Genomic DNA, 24,836 nt, shown 5'->3' on the forward strand with positions numbered 1-24,836 from the left:
ATTCTGTCCATGACAGTATCAGCTAGAAGAACAGTGAGAAGTTGACAGGTTTTTGAGATGCACTTGCATTCTATCACAGCATAATCGATTGTTCATTGCCCTCTCTAGCCTGGCAGGAGGGAGAGGTGCAGGGAGAGGAAGAGGCTTGCAGTCAGAATTTTTAGGCTTATTGGTCAGAGCTCAAAGAAACACAGCTGGTTGAACTTATGAGTCTGATCTACTATGCAGATCCATGTACATGCCTTCAGGAGCCAGGGGCCCCGTTGTGGCCTGCTTTTCTCGGAGAACCTCAGGGACAAAAACATTGGGGTAGAGAGTAGGGCAATTGACGGAGTTTATTGCTGAAACATGTTTTGACTTGATACTTAGGGACACAGGAATAGTATTTGAGTGTCTACAGGGAAATGTGGCCTAGGACAGGTTATTAAATGCCAAATGTATTAAGAAAAATTCTCAGATTTTCAAACTAAAACATTATCTCTTACAAATCAGTAACTGAAAAATAACTATCTCCACTTAAAAAAATGGATAAAGGACATAAACAGTCAATTCACAAAAGAAGAAATACAGGTGATAAGAAATATATATAAGAAAGAGTTCGTTTTGCTAGTTTGAAGAAAATGCAAATAAAATCAATGGTATCTTTTTCTTGCTGTCAGAATGGTCAAGATTAAAAAGATGTCAAAGCCCAGTATTGGCGAGCATTGACGAAGATTTTCTCCTTGACCAAACTCTAGGCAGGCTCCTCTGAGCCCTCTTCTTGACTAAGCCTCAACTTCGGCCTATAAAAAAACTACAGATTCTCCACACAAATGATTTGGTCGACCCCTCTGCCCCCACATTAAAAGACCTAAACAAACACTGATATAATTTCTAACAGCTCCAGGCCACATCCCTAGGATGACACTAGCCCCTCTTCAGGTGCCTGCCTGAGAAAGCTCAAGGATGCCAAAAGAATTTACTGTTCATTCCAGCCAATGCCTGACTATTGGCCCCTGAACACCCTTTCTTGGAGCATTTAATAAAAAGGGCTTACAATTGTGAATCCTTCCTCTGTCCCTTTGAGATATATACTGTCACCTACCACTCAGGCGTGTCTTTCTAAAGGACCTGAAAGCCATTCCATTAAAATGTGATCATCAGGAAGGGTAGGGCCTGTTTCCCAGTCTCTGTGGGAGGATAGAATTGTAGCTTCAGTAATTGCCGGCTAGCAGACACAGCTGTCTTAATCATGATTTTTCACTTTCCTGACTCTACTGAGCCCCAGCTCCACCTCCCCTCTCCTCTTTCGTTTTCCCTTTAAAACACCCAGTCACCTCTGTATAAATGAACGTTGACTTCAGTTTACACTGAACCTCCTTCTCTATTGCAATAGCATATTGCTTGTTCAAATCTGTCCTTAACCATTTTCACTAATATCTGACTCTATTTCTCTTTGACAGCATGTGGAGAAATGCAGAGTCTCATGCCGTGATAGTCTAAATGAGTATAATCATTCCTTAGGGGGTTTAGCAATATTTATCAACAATTTAAGTTTTTTTCAGCCAAAGTATACTACTTCTAGGAAATTATCAAAAAGATTTTTGGACATGGAAAGATGATCAGAACACAGACTCTGCCTCTTGCTCTCTCTACATGTATATAAAATTTATAAAGATACATCTGGAAAGATCTTCCAGATAAATGTATTCTAATGTGTTAATAAATAGTGGTGTGATTAAGTGGTAAGACTGGGTGATTTTACCCACTTTTTTATACTTTCTATTTTGTTTATTTTTCAATAAGCACGTATCCTTCCTGTAAGCAGAAAAGAAAATGAAGCTATTTTATTTTATATGTTGAGAAAATAAATTAGAACGAGAGATATCAGTGACCACCATCAGAAAAATTCAGATATGCAAGGACCATTGGTCTGCTTTTTTGTACCAGTGCTGTGATCTTGAGTATGTCCCATAAGCATCAAGTTCCTACCAAAATGTTACTTGTGCTTGTGTTCAGGTGGGATAGCAGGGAGAGACTATTTTCCTTTCCTAGTCTTCGTATTCTCCAGTTTTTACAAAATGATCACGAATTACTTCTAGTGACGGCATATAACCTATATGAAACTATACAAAACGTATTCATTCTGTTCATAAGAAAATGATGGACAACTAGTATGAACTTTTGTCTTTCTTTCTAGTGAGGAAATTGTCTTTCTAGTGAGGAAATAATTTTAAACATAAAATGTGCAAATGCCTTTTATGTTGGAAATCATTGGAAGTTCCTCCTCTATTGAGTTTTCAAATAGGAAAGCTTTTTATGCGTCTCTTTGCCCATAAAAGTACTCTTTTTTCCTCTTGCAATTAATAGGTATTTGGGGGTGGGTGCTTTGAGTGTACGTAACTATCCTGTTTTTCATCAAAATTTTAATTAACTAATTAATATCAGAATGATATGAATTCACGGGATCTTACTTTATTCAATAGGTTATAATCTGTTAGCATGATTATTTATTTTAGTCCTCACATTGTCCCAAATCTAGCCAGCTGGAGCCCCTTCAATCTATCTCTGTGTTCTTTGACATGTCCCCGACAAAAGCCCTATAGACAGCATCTTCAGGTGTTCAAATGAATATCACAAGGATGCAATAAGAAAAGCACAAATCAGTTCTGAGTTACAGATGCCAAAGATGAATAACCTGAAACCCAAATCAAGGGACATTCTACTGAACACTGTGAGAGATCTTCCTAAGTGTCAGCGTTATGAAAGCCAAGGAAAGACTGAGGAATTGTTCTAGATTGAAGGAAACTAAAGAGATGTGACAACTAAATGCCACTTGTGGTTCTGAACTGGATGCTTTTGCTTTAAAGGATATATTTCAACAGGTGAAACTTGAATGGCATCTGTGGATTAGATGGTAGTAATGTTTCAGTGTTAATTTCCTGGTTTTGATAGTTGTATTAGGTTATGAGGAGAGTGTCCTTGTTTGTCGGAAATATACTAAACATCTAGGGGTGAGGAGGCATTATGCAGACAACTTACTCTCAGATATTTCAGGAAAAGTAATTTCTTCTTCTGTTCTTGCAAGTTTGAGATTGTTTCCAAATAAAAATTAAAAACCAGAGGTAAACTGAGCAAAGGTAAGAGATGGAAAGCCTGGAAGGAGCTAGAGGTGGAGTAAGGCGGAGGATGGCATAAAATGGCTATATCTGAGAGAAGAGGAGGAGGATTCACGAGAATTAGTCTATTTAAAAGGGGGCAGGAGAGGAAACGAGATGCTAATATGGTTGACAGAAAGTAAGGGGCTGGCAGTGGATTTGGAGAAGTTGGCAAGTTAACAGACAAAGGGCTGAGTGAATGGGAAGATGAGGAAAAGAACTCATGTTTATTGAATGCCTTCTATGTATTAAGTACTAGGCTGGACATTTAAATCCTACATAAACTTGTAAGATGGGAGTTTTATCCACATTTTAAAAATGGATAACTAAGGTTCAAAGAAGTTGAGTAGTCCAAAGTAATATAGCTGGTAAGCAGAACCAAGGTTTAATTCCCAGTATGTGTCGTTTCAGTGAGAATGGGATAGTAGAGGAATGGTCTCATCAGGTCATGAAAGGAGAAGAATTTAATTTTTTCACCCCAGAGATTAGAGGGAGCACAGAGATTTGAGTGAGATGGTGGGGGTTTGGAAGTCGGGATTGAAGCCAGGTCTTGAATAATTTGAAGAGATGTGCTAGCTGAAGTCGTTGGGGAAATGGTAGAAAAGCAAAGAGAAACGTTGAGAAACACCATCACTTATAGGTGAGAGGAGGCAAGAGGGGCTCAAAGAGGATTTGCAGAGGGCGAAGGGGGCATTGTAGGCCAGCTTCTAAGAAGGCACCCGATGATTCGCATGTCCTAGTATTCATATCCTTGTGTAATCCTCTCCCCTTGAGTGGGGGCTGGATCTAGTGACTTGCTTCTAATCAGTAGAATGCAGCAAAATTGGCAGGATGTTGCTTCTGTGATATGGTTACAAAAATGGTAACCTCCATCTTGCTAGCAAATTCTTTGTTGTTGATTTCAATGAAACAAGCTGCCAGGTTGGAGAGGACCATGAGGCAGAGAACTGAGGATAGCCTCCAGCTAATGACCAGCAAGGAATGAGGCCCTCAGTTCAACAACCTTCGAGAAACTGAATCCTGCCAACAACCATGTGAATGAACTTGGAGGCAGATTCTGTCCCAGTTGAACCTCTTGCGAGAGGGAACAAAGTCAGGAATGACTTAGGACACTATCTTGGTGATGTCACCCCTCTTGATGGAGTCTTGTGCCAACACTGTGATTGTAGCCTGTGAGAGACCTTGAAGTGGAGGATCCAGCTGAGATGTATCTGGATTTCCAGTCCACAGAAACTGAGATCATAAATGTGTGTTGTTTTAGGCTGCTAAGTCTTGGGTTACAGTTGATCCTCATTATTCAAGGATTCCATAATTGCAAATTCACCTACTCACTAAAACTTATTTGTAACCCCAAAGCCATACTCATCTTGTTTTCATGGTCATTTATGGACACGTACAGAGAGGTGAAAGCCTGAGTTGTCTGATGCGCATGCTCCCAGATGAGGTTGAACAAGGCAAGGCTCAGCTTTCTGGTCTCAGTCCTTTACAGTAGTAAACAAGCATCCTTTTCATGGTCTGTTTAGTGCCATGTTTTTGGTATTTTTGTTTGTAATTTTACTCTTTAAAATGGTCCCCAAGGATAGAGTTGAAGTGCTGTCTAATGTTCCTAAGTGCTGTGATGTGCCTTATGGAGAAAATTCCTGTATTAGATAAGCTTTGTTCAGGCATGAGTTATATTCAGGATTTGGCTGTGAGTTCAATGTTAATGGGCCAACAATATATATTAAAGAAAGCGTATTTAAACAGAAACACATATAACACAAGATTAGGTATTGATCAGTTGATGGAAATGTGACCAGAGGCTCACAGGAACCTAAAACCCTGTATTTCCTCTAGGAGCAATGGTTCAGTACCTGCTAATTCGGTGTTCTCATTGCCTTTATAGGATGTAACTGCCTCAAATAATGAGAATTCACCGTAATTTGTTATGTAGCAATAGATAACAGAAATGGGGGTGGGCGGCTAAAAGGACAATTCACTTCACCAACCTATGGGAGAAGAGTTTCACAAGGAGGGCATGATTAAGCATCGAGGGTGCAGGTCTCTCACTGCGAGTGAGGCAAGAGAGGGAGTGGATGGCAATTAGTAGTGTCTGTCATCTGAGTATCACTAAAATGGTTGCATATCAAAAAGAAATAATTTTGTTTGGCTAAAGAGAATTGTTTTCAATGAATGTAAGTGAAAATCTAGGAAAATGAGCTTCACAGGGCAATCTCCTTGCTCTATCAAGGTTACCGCTGTGTGAGGATTGATGTGTCAGAAGGCAGCAGCTTCATTAAAAGCTCTGTGACTGTTCAGGGTGATGTAGCCCAGGGCAGGCTTCTGGCAGCTGCCGCAGCACTGATGCTGCCAATGCAGGGAAAGGGTACAACTACAGGAGAAGCTGTAGAAGGGAATAGCCCCTGACGATCCAAAGCACCTTAACACGGCTTTTCCATGATCTGTGGCTGAAAGTTTAAGGTATTTTCCTTTTATTTACTTTTAACTTAAGCCTATGAAAGGTTTATTGTTTATTTTGATGTTTAATTAGACTCCTAGCTTCATTCTGGGTCCCCAGTCCTCACCCTACCCCTGTATTCCCTCTAATGAGTGTGCTAAGTCATTCAATATGCACGGACTTTGTATAATATGTAGCATTGTTTTGTGTGTGTAGGCTTAGAATTTACATAAATGGCACTATGCTGTAAATACTCAGTTCTTCCTTCTTCCACCCTACCCTGATTTGTGTTGCTCCATCAATGTGTAATTTGTTGCTTCTAACAGCTGTGTAATACACCATAGTGTGTACCTCCCCACATTTTACCCATCCTTTCCCCTCGCCTGCCTTCCATTCCCACGACCAGTTAGGTGAAGGGAGTAGAATGAAGGTTAACAGTACACGTTGTAGTATCATGCCCTTCATTTGCCTGTAATTGCTTCTCAGTCTTCTCTTGTCCTTCTTCCCTTCATTGGGTAGAGGACAGTATTCACCAGGATTCATTCCTACATCATGAGAACGTGCAACGTCTAACTTTTTGCAGAGCAACTTCCCATTTGGTTCCTCCAGCAATTTTCTGAGAAGCAGAGGTACACATTTGTTTATTAGGTTTAAAAAAAAAAAAAAGCTTAGTGGTAATTCCCAACACCACTTGATGGCTCTAAAAGTAAAAAAAACCAAACAAAACAATAACTAAAAATAAAATGGCATTTAATGAATTTTAAATAAAAAATAAACATATGCTATGAAAAGGCAAGAGACAGAGAAAGGAGAAGTTGACAAAATCAAGTAACCATGAAACATGGAGATGCTTCCAAAGTGAGAAATTCCTTACCCAGAGGGTAAACCACACATTTTGAAAGCTTAGCTCATTGAGGCATGGAAAGCAAAAATGAAAAGGGAAATAATGTTTGGGTGACAAGGAAGCCAGAATTTATACTGTCCTCAGGGACCAAGTACCTAGCCAGACTGATATCCAGATAAGACTCCTGCAAAGTGAAGCTAGAAATAGATTCTTGCTGACTCAGAAAAAGAAAGCCATCACTTGTGTGTGGAATCAATGTTTATTTCTGAATTATACAGAGAGGATATACATATATATATATATATATATATATATATATATATATATGGTGTTGTTACATATCTTTGTATTATTAATTTGCACTATTTAGGTAGAATTTATTTATTTACCAAAACAAAGGTCTAGTAGATACTTTATTCTGAGCGATCCAATATGTGGTAGAAAAAAACCTTTAAATATATAAAAGATTAGTTTGTGCACATCTAAATGTTTCTAAGGGAACAAACTACAGAGGCATTGTGATTAATTAGATGAGGGTTGCAAACTTAGTACCATAACTGAATACTTAAAACAAGACCTTAAGAACACAAAGCCTTGGAGTAATGACTTCCTCACACATGTCGGAGTTATGTCTTAGAACAGGGGTCCCCAACCCTACCCCCCAGCTACGGCCTGGTAGGAACCGGGCCACACAGCAGGAGGTGAGGGGCGGGCGAGCCAGCGCAGCTTCATCTGCCGCTCCCCATCTGCTGCTCCCCTTCGCTCGCTCCCCGTCGCTCGTTCCCTGTCGCTCCCTCCCGTCGCTCACATTACCTCGGAAACCACCCCACCCCACCCCCACCCTGTCCCTGGAAAAATCGTCTTCCATGAAACCGGACCCTGGTACCAAAACGGTTGGGGACCGCTGTCTTAGAAGATAACCCCATAAAACATTGTATGGCTTCAACAGGAACTTCGGGTTTTCTTCCGCCCCCAGCTATTGCCCTCAAACAAACTTTCTTACTCCCTGATGATATCTTCTGTGCAGATTTTTGTTCTTTCTCTTAATCAAGGAGCTAAGTGAATAGCAGTTGCCACTTTAGGAAAACAATGCGTTTGCCCCGATGACCCCTTGGTTCCCTTAACTACAAATCTACAGGAAAAGTGCAAACAGTTCCCAGAAGTCAGAACCAAAGCAAGAATGCCCAGAATGCAAGAGCTAGATAGTTAATGATGGGAATGTTTACATCTGTCTACATATCGGCTGAGCGATTATTTGTTTTCAGGATTCTTCTAGGCTTCTATGTACTTGGTTTGAATTTACCTGGTGGCCTTTCTCTAGCACATGCAATTAATTTGTCTTTTTAAGATAATAAAATAGCAGATGCCTATCAGAATGGTTACGCAGCCCGTAGAACAGCCCAAACGAAATCACTGATTGAGCAAGATGCTCATCATTTCCACATAGGAAGATGAAGCTCCAAACAGAATACCACCTGAGTAGCCTTCCATGAACAGGCTGGCCAAGTTCAGAGAATATGTGAATGGTGGGATTGTTGTCCTGTCTGGTTGACTCTATCACAAGAGCCTTTTTTATGGACACCTCTATGTCCTCGGGTTCACACCGCTAAGCTGAACAGCGGATTCTTCATTACTTCCGGTGGCTAGGGGGACCATGTAATTTCTCTTCCAAAATGGGATATGGCTGAGCAAAAGGGAGCATTGTGACTAATTATGCCGGGGCAGCAGTGAGCCAACCGGAAAATCGGGTCATTGCTCTGTTCTGGGAGAGGCATAACTTGGGCTGCCAAAGGCATAGGTGAGCTGTGGGAGGGGCTGCGCTCCGGGGGTTTTCCTCTCAGACACACCAGGTGTTGTGAGGGAGGAGGACCCCAAAGAATGGTTTAACAGGATACCAAGTGGAAAGGGACCGAGGGGAGGACATAGATAGCTGGGGCTTATGGAGGAAAGAGAGCTGACCTGTGTGTAAAAGAGCGCGTCTGGAAGGGGGGTGGAGGCGGACGGGAAGCAGATGAGGGCGGGACAATTCAGTCACCTGTGCAAAGACGTCTGCTTCAGAGCATTTCAAAGCTCATGACACGTAGGGCTCGAAGGGTCCCCGACAGCTCTCCCGGATGCAGTTACCATCCTCAGACTATGGTGGAACCCCGTTCTCCACTGCATTTTAATTTTTGCTAGCTTATTAGTAATAGTTGATACTGGAGACTGAGAATCGTCTCCAGGGTAAGGGCAGGACCTCAACAATGCCTCTCTGTACAGCCGAAAGCCTTCTAAGCAGGCTCCACTTTGGGTTATGTAAACACAACCTGAGCCACGGGCTCGTGGCTAGGACTCCTTGCCTTTTTCAGCAGGCCATGCGTTTCACTAACTTGTGGATGCCAAAATTCTCTTTCTTAAGAGTAAATTAGTTTGTGCGTTTGTGCATGCTGTTAGAGAAACCAATATCTGAGTACAAATGGGGAGGGGGAAGGACGGATGTGCTGACACAGTGCTCAGCAAACGCTTTCTGTGAAGAGAGTCAGTGTTTTAGGCTCCGTGGGCCCATGGTCTACGGCGATTACTCCACTCTGCTGCTGTAGTACGAAAGTAGCTGCAGAGTCTGTAAGCAAATTTGTGTGGCTGTGTTTCAGTAAAACTTTATTTATGGGGACTGAAATTTGAATAGTTTTCATGTGTCATGAAATATTAAAAACATGTTTTTTCTTAGCCCAAAGTGTGAAAACCATTCTTGACTCGAAGGCCATAGGGCAACAGGTAGAGGCGCTGGATTTACAAACCTCTCACTCTGCTAGAGGCCCACGGGTTCTAAACCACATTGGTGTTTTAAAGGGCGTATGAAGACTTACAAAGGACTATTTTGCAAGTGATAGTACAGACTCATGTTTAATTTGAAATCTGTGATTAGAGTGTGTTAAAGCAGATTACTTTTCATAATGCATGTGTGAGAGAAATTCAGATAACTGAATGTTACCAAATAACGAATTTCTGAGTGGGCCACCTTACATAGAACCCTTGGCACTTAAAGTGTAACTAAGTTTAAGTTAAACTAAGAACTAAGTTTATGGCTTGAAGCACAGACAGCTATCAGAAATGGGGACATTGATCCTTAAGTTTCTCAACGTGGAGGCTGGAGAAATGATTTTGTAAAAAGACCAATTCACAGAAAACATGATGCCCAGTTTGATAACTAAAATAAAATTGATGTGAATTAGAAAGCCTGGCTTCCTTTAGAGACGTTAGCAGAGACAATTCACGTGGACAAGAACCAAGTGGGCACTTAGCTGATGTGGTGTCACACCTGTGTCTACTTTATGGCTGTCTTAAGCAAGCTTAGGATTTTAAAGGTAGAGTTATGTGAGGACCACTTTCCTAGGGACTGTTGAGCCCTGTGTATTTTAAACCTGAAATGATCACCAAGGAGAAATCCAGCTAATCTATGGAAACAAATCCACTCACGATAAATAGTGGACTGAAGTTATCTTAGTGGTCAACACCAGTCTAAGAGACGAAATACCACTGCACCAAGGGTTAATGAAATATTGAAACGGAAGGTCCTACTTTCTTGCTGAGGTTCAACTAAAATCTTAGAGGCACATAACTGGCAAAATAGGAAAATACACACAATTTCATAAAACATGTTAAGAGCAAACAAGTTCCCTTACTGTTTTTCCCCTTAGAAATTTAGAATGGCACCAGGTAGTGCAAAGTGGGAAAAAAGTACCATCAGCCCTGTCTTCTCCAGGTAGATATGTTTCAACAGAACCACGAAGCAGAAAAGCATCCTCTTCTTCCAGCCATGGCCAACTAGGGCTTTTCTTTTAGCTTCAGATTAATACTTTGGAAAAAAAGAAAAAAAGAAAAGAAAAGAGCAACATGAGAAACTGAATAGAAACAGTAATGATTTGAGGAGGGCTGTGCTTGCTTTTTTTCCTCAAAGGACTTACTGAAAATAAATCATGCATGCTTCTTATACTAGACAAATCTGGTAAAACACAATCTTCCCTAGTTGCCAAGGCTCTCTTTAACATATGGAATCTGTTCACTTTTACCAAAGTTTCTGGAAGCATTTTACGCCTTTCCAAACGATTTAGGGGGCAAAAGACTTGTGTGCAGGCTCACTTTTAAGTGGATTACGGTAAGGAATATTATTGCATTTTGGAAATCCACCTATTTTTTAGTAAATGCCCTTTCCTTGTGGGGCAAAAAAATGGTCTGCTTGAAATAAGGAACATCTGACAAGTGCTAAATACTAAGAGGTAAACAATAAAACAACAATGGCAAAACCCCTCCAATATTTAAAAAAATTTTTTTCCTATTATAAAAGAAACACGTTTGTTTTTGAAAAATACAGAAAACTATGAAGAAAAATAAAATTTAAAAGTCACCTCTTGGGCCACCACCCAAAGAAGACCACTGTTGACCTTTTTTCATGCATAGCACCTTTGATTCCTCCCCCCAGATGTTCTGTCTTGGAGCTTTTAAAATTTTGTTAAATTCATCAAGAGTATGTTTCTAACATGTGAAAAGTTATAAACTTGCTACCATGTGTATGACCTTGGAAACGTGAGGCTAAATGAAAGAAGCCCGACCCAAAGCCCATGTGCCACGTGACTGCATTGACAGGAAGTACCCAGAAGAGGCAGATACAGTCAGGAAGTCGGTTGGTGATTGCCAGGGACTTGGGGTCAGGGGCAATGGAGAGCGATGGGGTTACTTTGTGACGTGAGGAAAATGTTCTAAAATTGATTGTGGCGTTGGTTGTACAACTCAGTGACAATGCTGAGCCGCTGAACTGTGCAGTTTAAATGGGTGAATTCTATCTCAGTAAAGCTGTTATTTAAAAAGCACAAGTCAAAACCACAATGAGATGCCACCTCACACCCACTGGGATGGCTATTATCGAAAAAACAGAAAACAAAAGTGTGGGAGTTAAGGGAACCCTTGTGCACTGTCTCCCATTATGGGAGACAGTATGGAGGTTCCTCAAAAACTTAGAAATAGGACTGTCATATGACTCAACAATTCCACTTCTAGGTGCATATCCAAAATAATTAAAAACAGGGACTCAAACAGATATTTTTACACCCATGTTCACAGCATCGTTCACAATAGCTAGAAGGTGGAAGCCACCCAAGTGTCCATCGATGGATGAATGGATAACAAAATGTGGTCTATACGTACAATGAATATGAAGAAGGAAGGAAACTGACAGTTGCTACAACATGGATGAACCTTGAGGACATTAAGCCAAGTGAAACAAACCAGTCACAGAAAGATAAATGTCATGTGATTCCACTTATATGAGGGCCCTAGAGCAGTCAAATTCAGACAGAAAGTAGAGGGGGTGGGGGGCTGGGAGCTGTGGTTTAATGGGGATGGATTTTTAGTTTTGCAAGACGAAAAAGTTCTGGAGGTCGGTTGCCTGACAACGTCAATGTACTTAACATTACTGAACTGTACACTTAAAAAAATGGTCAAGACACTACTCAATACATTTTGTGTTAGGTGTATTTTACCATAATTTAGAAAAAACTGATAAACCGGGGGGGGGGGGGGCTAGCATTACTGTTGCCCACACGTCCCTCCCCGCAGGTAGGGGCCACCTCGCTCCTGAATCGCCTGTCATTTCCGTGACAGCACGTGCTTGGTTCTGTGTGCTTCTGAACCGTGTGTGTGAGGTGTCCATGGGTGTGGGGCACTCTCTTTTCCCTCCAGGTGACGCGAGAGGGACTCACCGGCTGTGACTCCGCTGCTTTCACTCTCACCCTCCAAAATTTTCTAAAGTCAAAGGATTTGCCTGAAAAGGGCGTCAACTACTTTAATGAGATGGATGCTCATGTCCTAAGAAAAGCTTGTTGTAAAGAATGTCTGTTGAGTTTGCTATCCATAAGTTTGTCTTCTATGTCTGTGGGTCTATTTCTGTTTTGTATATAAGTTCATTTGTACTGGGTTTTTTTTTTTTTTGATTCCACATATAAGTGATATCACGTGACATTTGTCCTCTGTCTGGCTTACTTCACTTAGTATGATCATCTCCAGGTCAAGGGAAAAGAATCTGAAAAAGAATATATAGATACCATATATATATATATATATATGATATATATATGACATATATATGTATACTGAATCGCTGCTGTACACCTGAAAGTGACACACTGTAAATCAACTACACTTCAATTTAAAAAAAAAGATGGAAAAAAAAAAAGAATGTCCACTGAGTTCCCAAATATCTAGGGAATAAGCCTAAAATGGCTTTGGGCCACTTGTGCCTCTCTTCCACCTCCTGTGAACATATCACAACTTCCTGGCATCTACCAAAGAAGAGGGCTACAGCCAGTGAACACTCAGAGGAAGAACTTCCACCATGAGAAAAGAAAAACGCTTTGTTTGAAACAGGCAGCTTGGGAAGTATGTGCGGATTTTGCTTAGGTCTGCCCTCCCTCCCGAGCCTTAAGTCTGTATCTTGCAAAGGTTACTGTGCTTTGCGGGTGGAATCTGCAGCAGCTGAGCCCTGTTTATTCTCGCAGCTCTGCAGATAAAGCCAACCCATCCAGTTTACAGTAGTTAAGGTATCCTTCCTTTGAAATACCCTCAGCAATTCTACCACTTCTTAGCTCTGGGGCCCTGGCCTAGTTACCTGTCTTCTCTAAGTCTCCACTTCTGTATCTGTAAAGCAGAACAATCGTATCTCTCTCACGGCTTGCTAAGGATTAAGTCTAAAGTTTGTTTTCAGTTGCACATAAAGAGCACACAGTAAATGTCTATTATTAGTAGCAGTAATATTAGTACTAGTAGTAGAGTAGCAGTAGTAGCTCTGTGTCTTTCTCAAATGGGAAAATCATCTCTCTGCTTACAATGATCTTGTCTCCTTTGGGAGTTTTCAAACCCAGCCATGCTGTCAGGAGAGGCCAGGTTGTCATGGATGTTAATCTCTATTTTATGCCCTCAAGGATCTGACTTGTCTTTTCACCAGCAGGGTTTTACCATGGAGGTGTCTTCTTTTTTATCCACTCTGACCCCTTCGATCTTTTAGATTAGATCTTTTTCTAATATGCATTTTCAAAAGACAGATCCTTCTTGACTTGTTTTTGCTTCAAAAATGGACTTCCAGCTGCAGTTATTCCCAAAAGAATGTATTAAGTTTGATTGACGATTGGATTTTTATTCTTATTCATATGGTGGTGGCTCAGTTTCTTTCGCAGACCAAGAAAATATTTATTACATTTGGGGTACAACATCTGAAGAGTGTGAATGTGGGTCAGAACACTTGAAATCATCTTGAAAAGTTTAAAGGGCACGGTCACTTTGTTTCATCACCTAGGCACCTGATAAAAATCTGAAAAAAGCACACCATTTTGAAACACCTCATTTTTCATACCGACTTTTTTGTAAACCTTTTAGGGTTTAATTTAACCCTTCAGCTTTTGGTAAACAAGAAGCTGAAAAGTTGAAATTTAATAACCCAGTTTATGGAAGGAGCAAGAGATAGTCAAGAGTGGATGCTTTTTAAGTTAATACAGGAAACCACACTGAAGATTAATTTCCGACATAACAGTTGTGTTGTGAAGCTACTAATTTAAGTCTCCCCACATAGAACCACTTCTCCTGGATCATGTACACTTTTTATGTGTGTAAGAATATAAAAAGTCATGTTGCAGGTTTTAGGAGATGAATGAATAAATAAAATCCAAACCTGAGAGTGAAGGAGACAAGCACCTGGGGCTACTTTTAAAAATAGTATGCTTTTCGGAAAAAACTCACTTTTAATCAGACTTGAAATATGAAAGGAGTATTCCTCATTGGGCAGATGGGCTTCACTTTCTAGAACTAATTTTCCAGTGAGACATAGTAGCTTTCTGCTAATTTCCTATAGGCTAGTTTGGCTTCTAACGTGTGTTAAACGAAGTTTCTTACAAAGCTTCTGACAATATTGTTTAATGATAAAAGGAAACTCTCCTGTTTGCTGTAGGAAGAGCAGGGAGATGGACTTAGCCTTCCCTTCTCTCTCTCAGGAAAATGAGGCCATTACAGTATCAGCACACATCGCGTTTTATTCTTGGCCTTAATTGAGCTCCTTGGAAGAGCCTTTGCCCATTTTGCAGTTTATCCATTTAATACCAGCTCGAGAAGGTGTAAAATGCTTCCACTCCGGAACCAGAAGGTAAACGAAGCCTGGTGTTCTGATACTAAAGAAAGCCAGAAACCCGGGGCTGGAAGTCAGCAGAAAAAACTCTCAGCCACTCTGGCCCTCATCCCGTTCCACATCCTCCACACTGTGAGCGTGTGCCTGGTAAAGAAGAGCTTAGGAAAGAGAGGGCTGAAGAAAGCGGAAGCCCGGAGAGGAGTATTTTCTAAGAAGTGGGAAGTAACAGTAACAATTTGCAGCATCCCTCCGCCCCCATGCCCATCCCTGGAATGAAGCCCAACAGAAGCAGTGTTTTGCCCTCTCCCCAGCCCAAACAGCCCTTTACACAGATGAGGAACAAAACACACAAGGCAGGCAAAGGAGTGGGTAAGCCCGCAGATGCAGCAGCTGTAGGTTAGTGAGGGGCATCCGTCCGCGTTAACTGTGGGCACAGGACTCTGCTCTAGGGGGCGCTGTTTTGATGCGGGAGGGATGATTTGCACAAAGGATTAGATGGACTATAAGGGCCTATGGTTTTTTTTATTTTGCCGAACTTTCGCGTGGCAGTTTGCTTGAAGCAATTGCTGTCTTCATCTCAAAAAAGGTGGGACCAGTGCACCCTTCAGAAGAGTAGCTGCTCGATTTGAAAGGTCTCTTTTACAGCTTTTGTTCTTTATGTACTTTTCAGTAAAGACCTTTTCTTTCAAGTTTCTGTGTATAAACTTCCTTAAACTGTAAGGTCACCATGGCAACTGCAGAGTAAGTGCACTGGGATTTTCCAGTTTCCCTTCAGACCTCCTCCAGGGAAAGGAGGTCACAAGAGAACAAAATGTGACAATAGCAGATACATGTAAATGTGATCTTTGCCCCTCCTTCTGGATTCCTGTGAAGAAGGACAAGGTTAAATTCTCCACAACTCAAACCCAATTAGGAGCCCCCGATTGGATGGCCAATTTCCCTGAGAGCATGATGGTGACCACAGTTTATTCCCTGAAACTGACCGGGACAATAACGAACTCTATTTGTCTTAGGCGACAAATTTTGTCCTCCCCGGTGTTCTCTTAGATCAGAGGTTGAATACCCATTCCAGCATTAAGACCACCTCTCTCTGATTTCAAGACCACTGGCTCTGAAACTGCCCTGCAAAGGCTCCAGTCCCAGCTCTGGGCCATTCTTACAGCTGTACAAATTGTAGTGGCCAGCTAATCTCTCTATGCTGCTCCTTCCTCATCTACAAAACGCACCTCATTGGCTTATTCTGAGGATAAAAATCAGAGAGTGTGCGCGCAGGTTTTTACATAGAACCTGGCACGTGGTAAGAACCCAGTACATGCTCAATTTTTGTTTCTCACAGGATGAGACTAGATGGACTAGATCATTTCTAAAGTTCCATCCGGACTCAACTGCCTCTTGAATTTTCGAAACAAGGACGTTTTCTCTCCCATCCACCAAAATAAGTTCAAATGGAAGTCCCTACTTTCACTAATTAAAATATGAATGATGTAATTCAGAAAGCAGAGTTGCATTCCTCTTGCCCAAATGCTTTTACATCTGGCTCAAATACTCATTTTCTCCTCACTTTTGGACTGGAAAAATAGAATGCCAAATGAAGACTTAGGTTGTCCTTATGTCATCTAACGGCGATCATGAGTGAGATGGTGTTAAGCTGGCACGTTTCTCTTTAAGTTTCTAAATTCAGGAATAGAGAACATGAAAGCTGAACATCTAAACGGTGTTTACCCAATCCTCCATGTATTTTGTCTTTCAGAGCCCAGCCATACAACATAATAAGTAACCACACAGCTGTTATTGATGGTGAATTCTTACTCCTTCTCCATAGAAGACATTTCTGGGTCATTGTAAAGGCAGCTAGTTCTGAGTGCAAGGGGGGGAAAAAAAAAGGAAGCAGTAAACATTTTCTCCGTTGTTACCACTTTGTAAACATGACAGATTTGGCCTTTTTAAACTGTTTAGCGTGGTCCCATTGCTACTACTGAACACATCTACACCTGAACAGATAATGAGATTAAGCTCTGATTCTTTTACCATCAGTTTTGAAATATAGTCATTGCTCCTGATTTAGAAACATAAAAGGAAGATTGAGAACTCCAGACACCTCCAGCGGTCTCTTCTGTCCTTGTTTTTTTTTTGTTTGTTTGTTTTTTCTTTTTCCTGACTTTTCAATCTGTCTTATTCAGGGAACATTATATTGCAAATTTTTATTTGTAACCCAAATAATATAATATTTTAGACACAAAGGACAACCCCTCTCAAGCAGCCTGACATTATTTACATACGAACACAGTTAACTTTCAGTTTTCGCAACAACGAAGATTTTCCAAGACACTAAAAGAATGCCAGTTTCAGCTTTCTTTGGTGTTGTTACAGAAAAATACCTTACAGCTGATCTGTATTCAGGTCAAACAAGTGAGTCCTAACATTAACCTAAACTGATTGTGTCCAGAAAGAAAAATGTAACCATATAAAATAAGGAAACTTTTATTATGGTGTATGAATGTGTTTATGCTTTCTTGTATAATATTAGCTGCTTTTGATATTCCATGTGATTCCTCTGTTAGCCAATTTCAAACTTGCTTTATATTAATTTCCAATTAATACTTCAACTGTTACTTGTTCCCCTCTGGTAAATATTTTATTGTTGGCAAACAAACGCTATTTAAAGAGATGCTGTGATCCTTTTTACGTGCGGGAGTTCCTTTTGTAATGTGAATAATTTCACAAGCCAGGGTATCTGTCTGCACATCAGAGGTTCGGTTATTAATGTTAGGTATTTTGTTGAAAATGGCAGAAGTCTGGCTCCCTGAGAAGGGCAGAGGGCTTTTTGCCCCTCTCCAGGTACGCTTCTCGCTGGTGGTGGTATTTTTATGGAGGATACCTGGCAACTCTAGTGAACAAGGACAGTCAGGCAAGTGTTGACTGTTCTAGAAAAACCTAGTAAAGCTGCAGTGGAATCAAGGCAGGGCAGTCTTCCAAACCTAGCTTTTCTGCTTTTTAACTTTGCGTAATCCTTCCAAAGCAAACAGCAATTTGCAGTTCACGTATTACTGTCACCCCAGAGGCGACAGACGGATTCTTCGCTGTTTTCAAAATAAGAACGGCTCTATAGATACAACTTATCCTTTGAAAGTATTTTCTTTCCTATATAAAACTAAAGGTTTCAGGAAAAAAATAAGGCAGGCTGAGGAAATTGCCTTCTGAAAGTCAATTAGAGGTGGAGGTGGTATGTGTGTGTGTGTGTATGTGGGGAGAGGGTGAATGTTTAAAAACACTAGTGGGACTAAAGACAGACAGGCTTTGTTCCCTGACAGGGTATGTGTTTGCTTTTGTTAGAACTAGCCTGAAGCGTTCTAGTTAAGGTCGTGTGGAAAGTCAGGGGGCATCTGTTCGTGAAAGGAACCTGGTTTCTCTGGCTTCTAAAATCTAACCATAGATCTGCAGTGATTTATGTTTTCTGAACCTCAAGTCGTCCTCTACAGTCTGTCCAAGGGTTGGGGGACCACTTCAGAGGCTGAAAGGTAGTCAAGAAGATGTAGCTGGCATGCCAAAACGGAAGGATTCTGAGGGATTTCAATCATCGGTGGGGTCAACAGAGTAAAATTCTTTCTCCTTCCACGTTTTCAGATGTGCAGATATATCTCATTGCCTCATCTCTGTAATGTCACCATCAGAAGAAGTAGGATCGATTGGAGGAGAATTTAGACAGGCAGCTTACTCACTGAATCCAAAGCAAGAGCATAGATCTCCTGGGACAAATCTAATTATTTTTATTCAGCCATTTACTTTAAGACAGTGATTCTCAAAGCAAGGTACCGAGACTGGCAGTATTAGCATTACTGGGAACTTGTTAGAAATACAGATTTCTCAGGCCTGCCGAATCAGAAACTTGGAGGGCGAGGCCCAGGATACTTGTGTTTTAACAAGTGCTCCAGGTGATTCTGGTGCACAGTTAAGATTGAGAACCACTGCCCCACAGCAATGATCTTATTAGTCTTATGCACATTCACCAATTCATGCAGCAGAAATTTACTGAGCATCTAGTATGTACTAGGCACGAGCTTGGTGCTTCCTTTAGGAAGGGAGATCAAGACATCTCAGGGCCACCCAAGACCATTTAGATATCGGGGGAGAGGGTCTGTGGCAGTAGATTAGTGAACAAAATGAAGAATTTGAGAGAAAAAAAGAGAAAGTTACACAGCTAAACCAAAAATGATAAATGTTTTCCTATGGTAGCTAAGCAGGAAGAGTAGAAATATGGAGGGAAGATATCTATTGAAGGAGGCAAGATTTTATGGTAATGATAGCACATGACTAGGACTCTATAGTGGGTTTGGCTGGAAAATTATTGATGCTCTTTCCTCATCTGTTGTCTTGAAAACGGCTCCTTAATTTCATAAATACGTTATCCTAAAAAAATGAATACGAAAGGGAAACTAATTGCTAGTTCTCTTTGTAGGGAAAGCTCATGACAGTGCAATTTGAGCAAAGATAACTGCTGAAGGGGTACGTTACACCAGCTTTCGGTTCCTTGATTTCTAACATTTTCCTTCTTTCCACAACTTCTTGTTTTCAACAGTTGAGTTAGAGACTAAGAAGATTCTGTTAGAGTAAAAATTTGTGTAATTTTGAGTGTTGTTAGTCTAAATGGGTGTCAGTTACCTTGAAAGAAAACTAGAGGACAGGAGTATTTAACAGTAAACTACTCTAATGCTAAACTTTCTAAAGCAGAAACCTTTCCTTGAGTTTTTAAACCCAAAAGACCCACACTATATGCAAATAATTCTACAGATTACCTGCTATAAAAATGTGCTGTAGGAAAAAAATATCTAAATGGATTGTTTTCATGAGGAATTGGCATTTACACCTACGCAGGTAAAGCTTCACTAATTTAGATCTTACTTAGTCAGAATTTGTAGCTGTTTGGACATTGTCCAGGCTTTCTGCTTTTGCAGTATCTATTAAAACAGGAACGGGTTATAAAAATTAACAGTGGGGCTTCCCTGGTGGCGCAGTGGTTGGGAGTCCGCCTGCCGATGCGGGGCACACGGGTTCGTGCCCCGGTCCGGGAGGATCCCACATGCCGCGGAGCAGCTGGGCCCGCGCGTCCGGAGCCTGTGCTCCGCAGCGGGAGGGGCCGCAGCGGTGAGAGGCCCGCGTACCGTAAAAAAAAAAAAAATTAACAGTGTAAGCAACGTGTGAAATGGAGAAGCTTAATACAGCAAATATTCTTGTCTAGATTTCACATAAAGTGTCAGAAAAATTATCTGTGACCGGGAAATAAGAAAAGGAAATTACTGGATGTTCTTCCTTTTTTTTTTTTTTTTTTTTTTCTCGGTACACGGGCCTCTCACTGTTGTGGCCTCTCTCCCGTTGCGGAGCACAGGCTCCCGACACGCAGGCTCAGCGGCCATGGCCCACGGGCCCAGCCGCTCCGCGGCATGTGGGATCTTCCCGGACCGGGGCACGAACCCGTGTCCCCTGCATCGGCAGGCGGACTCGCAACCACTGTGCCACCAGGGAAGCCCTGGATGTTCTATTAAAAGCAGTGCTGAGTTGACTTTCTATTGATCTTACAACTCTGTAGAGGCAGATGTTAACCTGTAGATTTTTATTGAGCAGAGATGCAAATAACTTCTGTCCAGTGGAAAAGATAACCCTAAGGTTACAGTTTATTGCCCTGTTGAACATTAATCAGTTTTGTATCTAAACCAATATTTTTATCCTGATGTTCCTTTATAAACTGCCTATAGATGTCTAGCTTTTCAAATGCTCTTTGAACTGGTTTTAACAGCTTACTGGTTCCTTCATTAAATAATTGGTTGAACAAAATCATTGGCATGTATTCATTTTATATTTGCATTAAAGTTATGATTTTGCTGTTTTGAAAACTATAATAATAGTGAGCAATTTTTTAATTCATCCAAATAGCTCAGAAGCTGTTAGTTAAGCTGTATTTGCCAGTCACTAAATAAGGTGTTTTTAAAAAATCTTGGGAATTCGTGAATTTGGTTCTACAAAACTATTGCAAAATTCAACTTGCCATCATTTTTCTGCATTAGTATGAACTGGTGAGGTTTATTGCCTCAATACAGCCAAGCGATCATCTGGATGTTATACTATATGTGGCAGTGCCTGCGATGTGTTTCTTTTGCTGTAGTGCCTAAAATTGCATGTATATTTCTAAAAGAAATTAAACAACAGTAACAAGATGACCAAGATAACCAAGATCATGGGGGGACAGTGTGGGGGGCAAATAGATTGTAGTACAAATAAGAGAAATTACATCTATCATGGAACAAAGGAAACTTTGAAAGGGCAGCATTGTCAGGATGCAAGAATAAAACACCAGGCATGCAGGTCCTCCCAATTCATTCCTGAAATGCAAGCCAACATCACTGCCAGCTGCTGAATGGAAACCAAGTCTTACTTAGCTGCTTCTGATGCTTCCCTCAGTTCTTCATCCAGTCTGCATGAGCAAAAATTAGCAGTGTAGAAAAGAAACAAAAAAGAAGCAAGCAGAGCGTGAGAAGAGTCACCCAGCAAAGCAGAGCCAGACATAAGTGGAGCGTATGTGCTTTTAAAAACCAACCTTTGGAGCGCTGAGACACATTCCTTCAATTAAATATGGTGTTTTAAGAACTCCGATTCAACGTTTATGTACGTTTCTTTTGCAAAGTCCTTCATAAAGATGATAGATATAAACGTTGCAAGAAAATTGGCAACATGCTGGCTGAATAAAGCTGGAAACAGCCATAGCAGTTGCTGGGGACAGTTAAAGTTAGCTTGCAGCCTGAGCCAAGTCAGGGACGTATCTGGTTTAGTAGGTTTCAGTTGCAAATTAGGTTGACCTCAACAGCTTTTTTTACACACAAGACAAAGACCAGAAATGATATACTACAAGGGACTGGCACGAGGACCTCTGCTCTGATAGCGTGTTGAGGTCACCCACAAGTAAGACACTGGTGTACACACACAGAGGACCCAGCGTGAATTGTAGATCAGGAGACTTTTACCTCACACTTCTCTTATAAGATCTCTCTTCATCGTACCTTACAGGATAAAAAATGAATGCAGTGAGGAAAACGAGCAGACAGATGGAAAAAAATGACAGGTCAGTGTTTTACAGAACAGTCAAAACATCATGAGAGGAAAAGCCTACCCAAAGAGTAATCAAATTGCCTTTGGGGAGAAATCTTATTTTTATTAGATATAGTCAATGATTTCGAATTTATGATTATATCCAGCCAATCCTCATGATTTGCAGATTCCGTGTTTGCAAATTCGCCTACCTGCTAAACCATAGTTGCAACCTCTAAAGCAGTACTTACGGCACTTTCATGGTCACTTGTGGATGTTCACAGAGTGACCAGACATTTGAGTCACCTGACATGTGGGTTCCCAGCTGAGGTGGAACTAGGCGAGGCTCTGCCTTCTCGTCTCAGCTCTTTTGCTGCAAACAAGTAGGCTTTTTACAGTCTCTGAAGTGTCATGTTTTTCTCATTTTTGTGCTTTTTGCTGGCGATCTCTTTCTTTATTAAAAATGTTCCCCAAACATTGTGCTTAAGTACCATCTAGTATTCCTAAGCACAGGGAGGCTATGGTGTGCCTTAGGGAAGGATATATGTGTGTTACATAAGCTTTATTCAGGCACAAGTTACAGTGCTGTTGGCCCTGAGTTCAATGTTAGTGAATCAACAGTACAGGTCAAATAAAATGTCTTTAAACAGAAACGCAATAAAACAAGTTTATATATTAATGGGTAAATGAAAATGTGGTGACTGAGTACTCACAGAAACTCAGCCCTGTATTCCCCCTAGAAACAACGGTTCAGTACTTTATTCAAATCTTGTAAGAACATCACTGCCACAAATAATAAGAATCGCCTGTAATCAGTGATTATAAATCTGATTCCAGATTGGGCTCGTTTTGCTTTCATTTAAGCCCTTTGATGACAGGCTCCATCCCAGCTGAATATTGGTCTTGGGATTGGATGAGATCAGACCCTCTGAATGCTATTGTGTAATGGGAAGGAGCTATGGCTTGTTATCAATTTGAAAATGGCATACTATGAAAATGAGGCAATGAGGGTCAGTCACAGAAATGAGAGAAAGGACATCCAGAGGAGATGGATTACAAAAGACAGGAGAGATCAATCATGGACACATGGGGAGGGCGTGCATGGTTGTAAATTTCTTCCTCCAGAAGAAACTCTTTCCAAATGAAGCCCTTCCTGCCAAAGAAACTTTTCCCAAATGGAGCCCTTGAAAACTGACATGTGTAGATGAATGAAAAGCTCCTCTGGCATGTTTAACTTCTCAACAACTAAACTTCCCTGTATAAATAGCAAGTCTCTAAAAGCAACACAATTACAATAAATAACATTCTGGATTGCCAACTTTGTGCCAGGCTTCCTCAGTGCTTTATGCACATTGTTCTCATTCAGTCCTCAGGACCTTTCCATTGCTCCTTACTTTCTCATTTTAAAGATGCTGAAGCTGAGACTCAGAGTTTGTTTGTTTTTTTAAATTATTTTATTTTTGGCTGCGTTGGGTCTTTGTTGCTGCGCACAGGCTCTCTCTAGTTGCAGTGAGCGGGGGCTACTCTTCGTTGCGGTGTGTGAGCTTCTCATTGCGGTGGCTTCTCTTGTTGCGGAGCACGGGCTCTAGGTGCACAGGCTTCAGTAGTTGTGTCTCGTGGGCTCTAGAGCGCAGGCTCAGTAGTTGTAGCGCATGGGCTTAGTTGCTCCGCTCTGCGCGTGGGGGGATCTTCCCGGACCAGGGCTCGAACCCGTGTCCGCCTGCATTGGCAGGCGGATTCTTAACCACTGTGCCACCAGGGAAGCCCTGACTCAGGGTTTTAAATAGGTTTCCTGAAGTCTCAGAGAGGCAGGTGGGAAGGTTCAAACCTAATGCTAAGCCTCCAAAGCCCACTCTCTTCTCTTTTTCCACTTGCCACACCGGGGAAGCACTGCCATATTTACCTAGAAAATGTGCAGTGCTCATTTCCACTTGACGAGGGAAGGTCCTTGTCATCTTTTGCAAAGGGAGACAGCATTATAGGAGGTGGGTGCTCCAGCACCTTTACATTTAAAGACTAGGAGTGGGTTTTGGAGATGGGGTCCCTTTCTTGAGGCAGCCGGCTAGAGCTAGAAGGTGTGCTGGTTTCGGGACTCTGTGAAGCTAGTGAGGAGTAAAGCCACCATTAGGAGCTTATGAACACTCTGCTTGATTCAGCTGAGCTAACTGGCACTTCTCAACCCAGTCGGTATCCTCTGTTCTTACCTGATACTGGGATGCCGGAAAACCAAACGCAGCTGCTTCTGAGTTTTGACTTTAGATGGTTTTTTAAGGGAAGTAAAGAAATCTGCTAGAAAAGGGCATGGGCATTGCGGTGCCAGGCTGACCTGGATTTGAATTCTAGTTCCATCTCTTCCCTGTTCCTACTTATACTTTGCATAAGTAACGTCCCCTTCCTAAATTGTCTTCCTTCTCCGTAAACGGGGGTTTACTGTGGGGATTAAATAAAAGATATAAATAGAGCACTTCTATGCCTAGCACAGCAGAGACACATTAGAGTCTTTTCCTTCCAGTTTCTGTGCCTTTTTTTTTTTTTTTTTAAGTGAGGGGACTCTTTTTTGGAAGCCCAAATTGGGAGGTCACTTTTGCTCTCCATCTTATGGAGGAAGATGGGGTATCCTTGACTGTTTTCTCTTGAGCTGATGGTTAGATTCCTCCCAGTTTTAATCACACAGAAAGCTAGTGAATCAGACACAGTGAAAGAAAAACATGATCGACAGCAAACAATAGCTCTTTTGCAACAATGAACCAGTTAGGAGGGTTCATTCTCCAGCATCATGTTTTTAAGTCCCAGCTCCAAGCAGTTGTTCGGTTAACTTTTTATTTGTATTATTTTTGCAGCCTAATCCTACAGCCTTCAGTATCCATACTTTGTTCCCACAGGCTTTACCCTGTACTGAGTGAGGAGGTCATTCCTAACTGCACCACCCACCACTCTGCTTTATCTTTCACCTGAAGGGAACCATGAAGAAAAAGGACTGAGAAGAAAACAGAGAAAGGGTAATTTTTTTCTCTTTTCCTAGGGTCAAGCCGATAAATTACTTTATGTAAGGCAGTGAAGAAATCCAGGCTATGCACAAAACACACTGGGTCTGTGTGGCACGCTAGACACAAGTAACAAATATGCTGATTAATGATAAATTCAGGCTTTCTCCAAAATGGTAGTAGATTCAAGATAAAAATGAGGAAATTTCAG

At 41.3% G+C, this 24,836-nt stretch overlaps 2 protein-coding genes across 8 annotated transcripts in view; one reads left to right on the top strand and one right to left on the bottom strand.

Annotated features, from left to right (window-relative positions):
- The window catches only part of GCNT1 (glucosaminyl (N-acetyl) transferase 1), a 199,124-nt gene that overhangs the window by 150,874 nt on the left and 23,414 nt on the right, over window positions 1-24,836 (top strand). For all 7 annotated transcript variants that reach the window (XR_002644495.3, XR_016393578.1, XR_002644489.3 and 4 more), the window contains one exon: window positions 24,524-24,640. The gene's annotated coding sequence lies outside the window, so the exon portion shown is untranslated. The remainder of the gene's footprint in view (window positions 1-24,523; window positions 24,641-24,836) is intronic.
- The window catches only part of PRUNE2 (prune homolog 2 with BCH domain), a 265,400-nt gene continuing 252,296 nt past the window's right edge, over window positions 11,733-24,836 (bottom strand). Inside the window, exon 17 of the mRNA XM_089913317.1 lies at window positions 11,733-16,421. Coding sequence (XP_089769443.1) covers window positions 16,370-16,421 — 52 coding nt within the window. The 3' untranslated portion in view covers window positions 11,733-16,369. The remainder of the gene's footprint in view (window positions 16,422-24,836) is intronic.

Source organism: Delphinapterus leucas, chromosome 6 (assembly GCF_059928025.1).
Source record: "Delphinapterus leucas isolate spDelLeu-1000000601 "Yukka" chromosome 6, BTC_Dleu_Yukka2, whole genome shotgun sequence".
NCBI classification, from domain to species: Eukaryota; Metazoa; Chordata; class Mammalia; order Artiodactyla; family Monodontidae; genus Delphinapterus; species Delphinapterus leucas.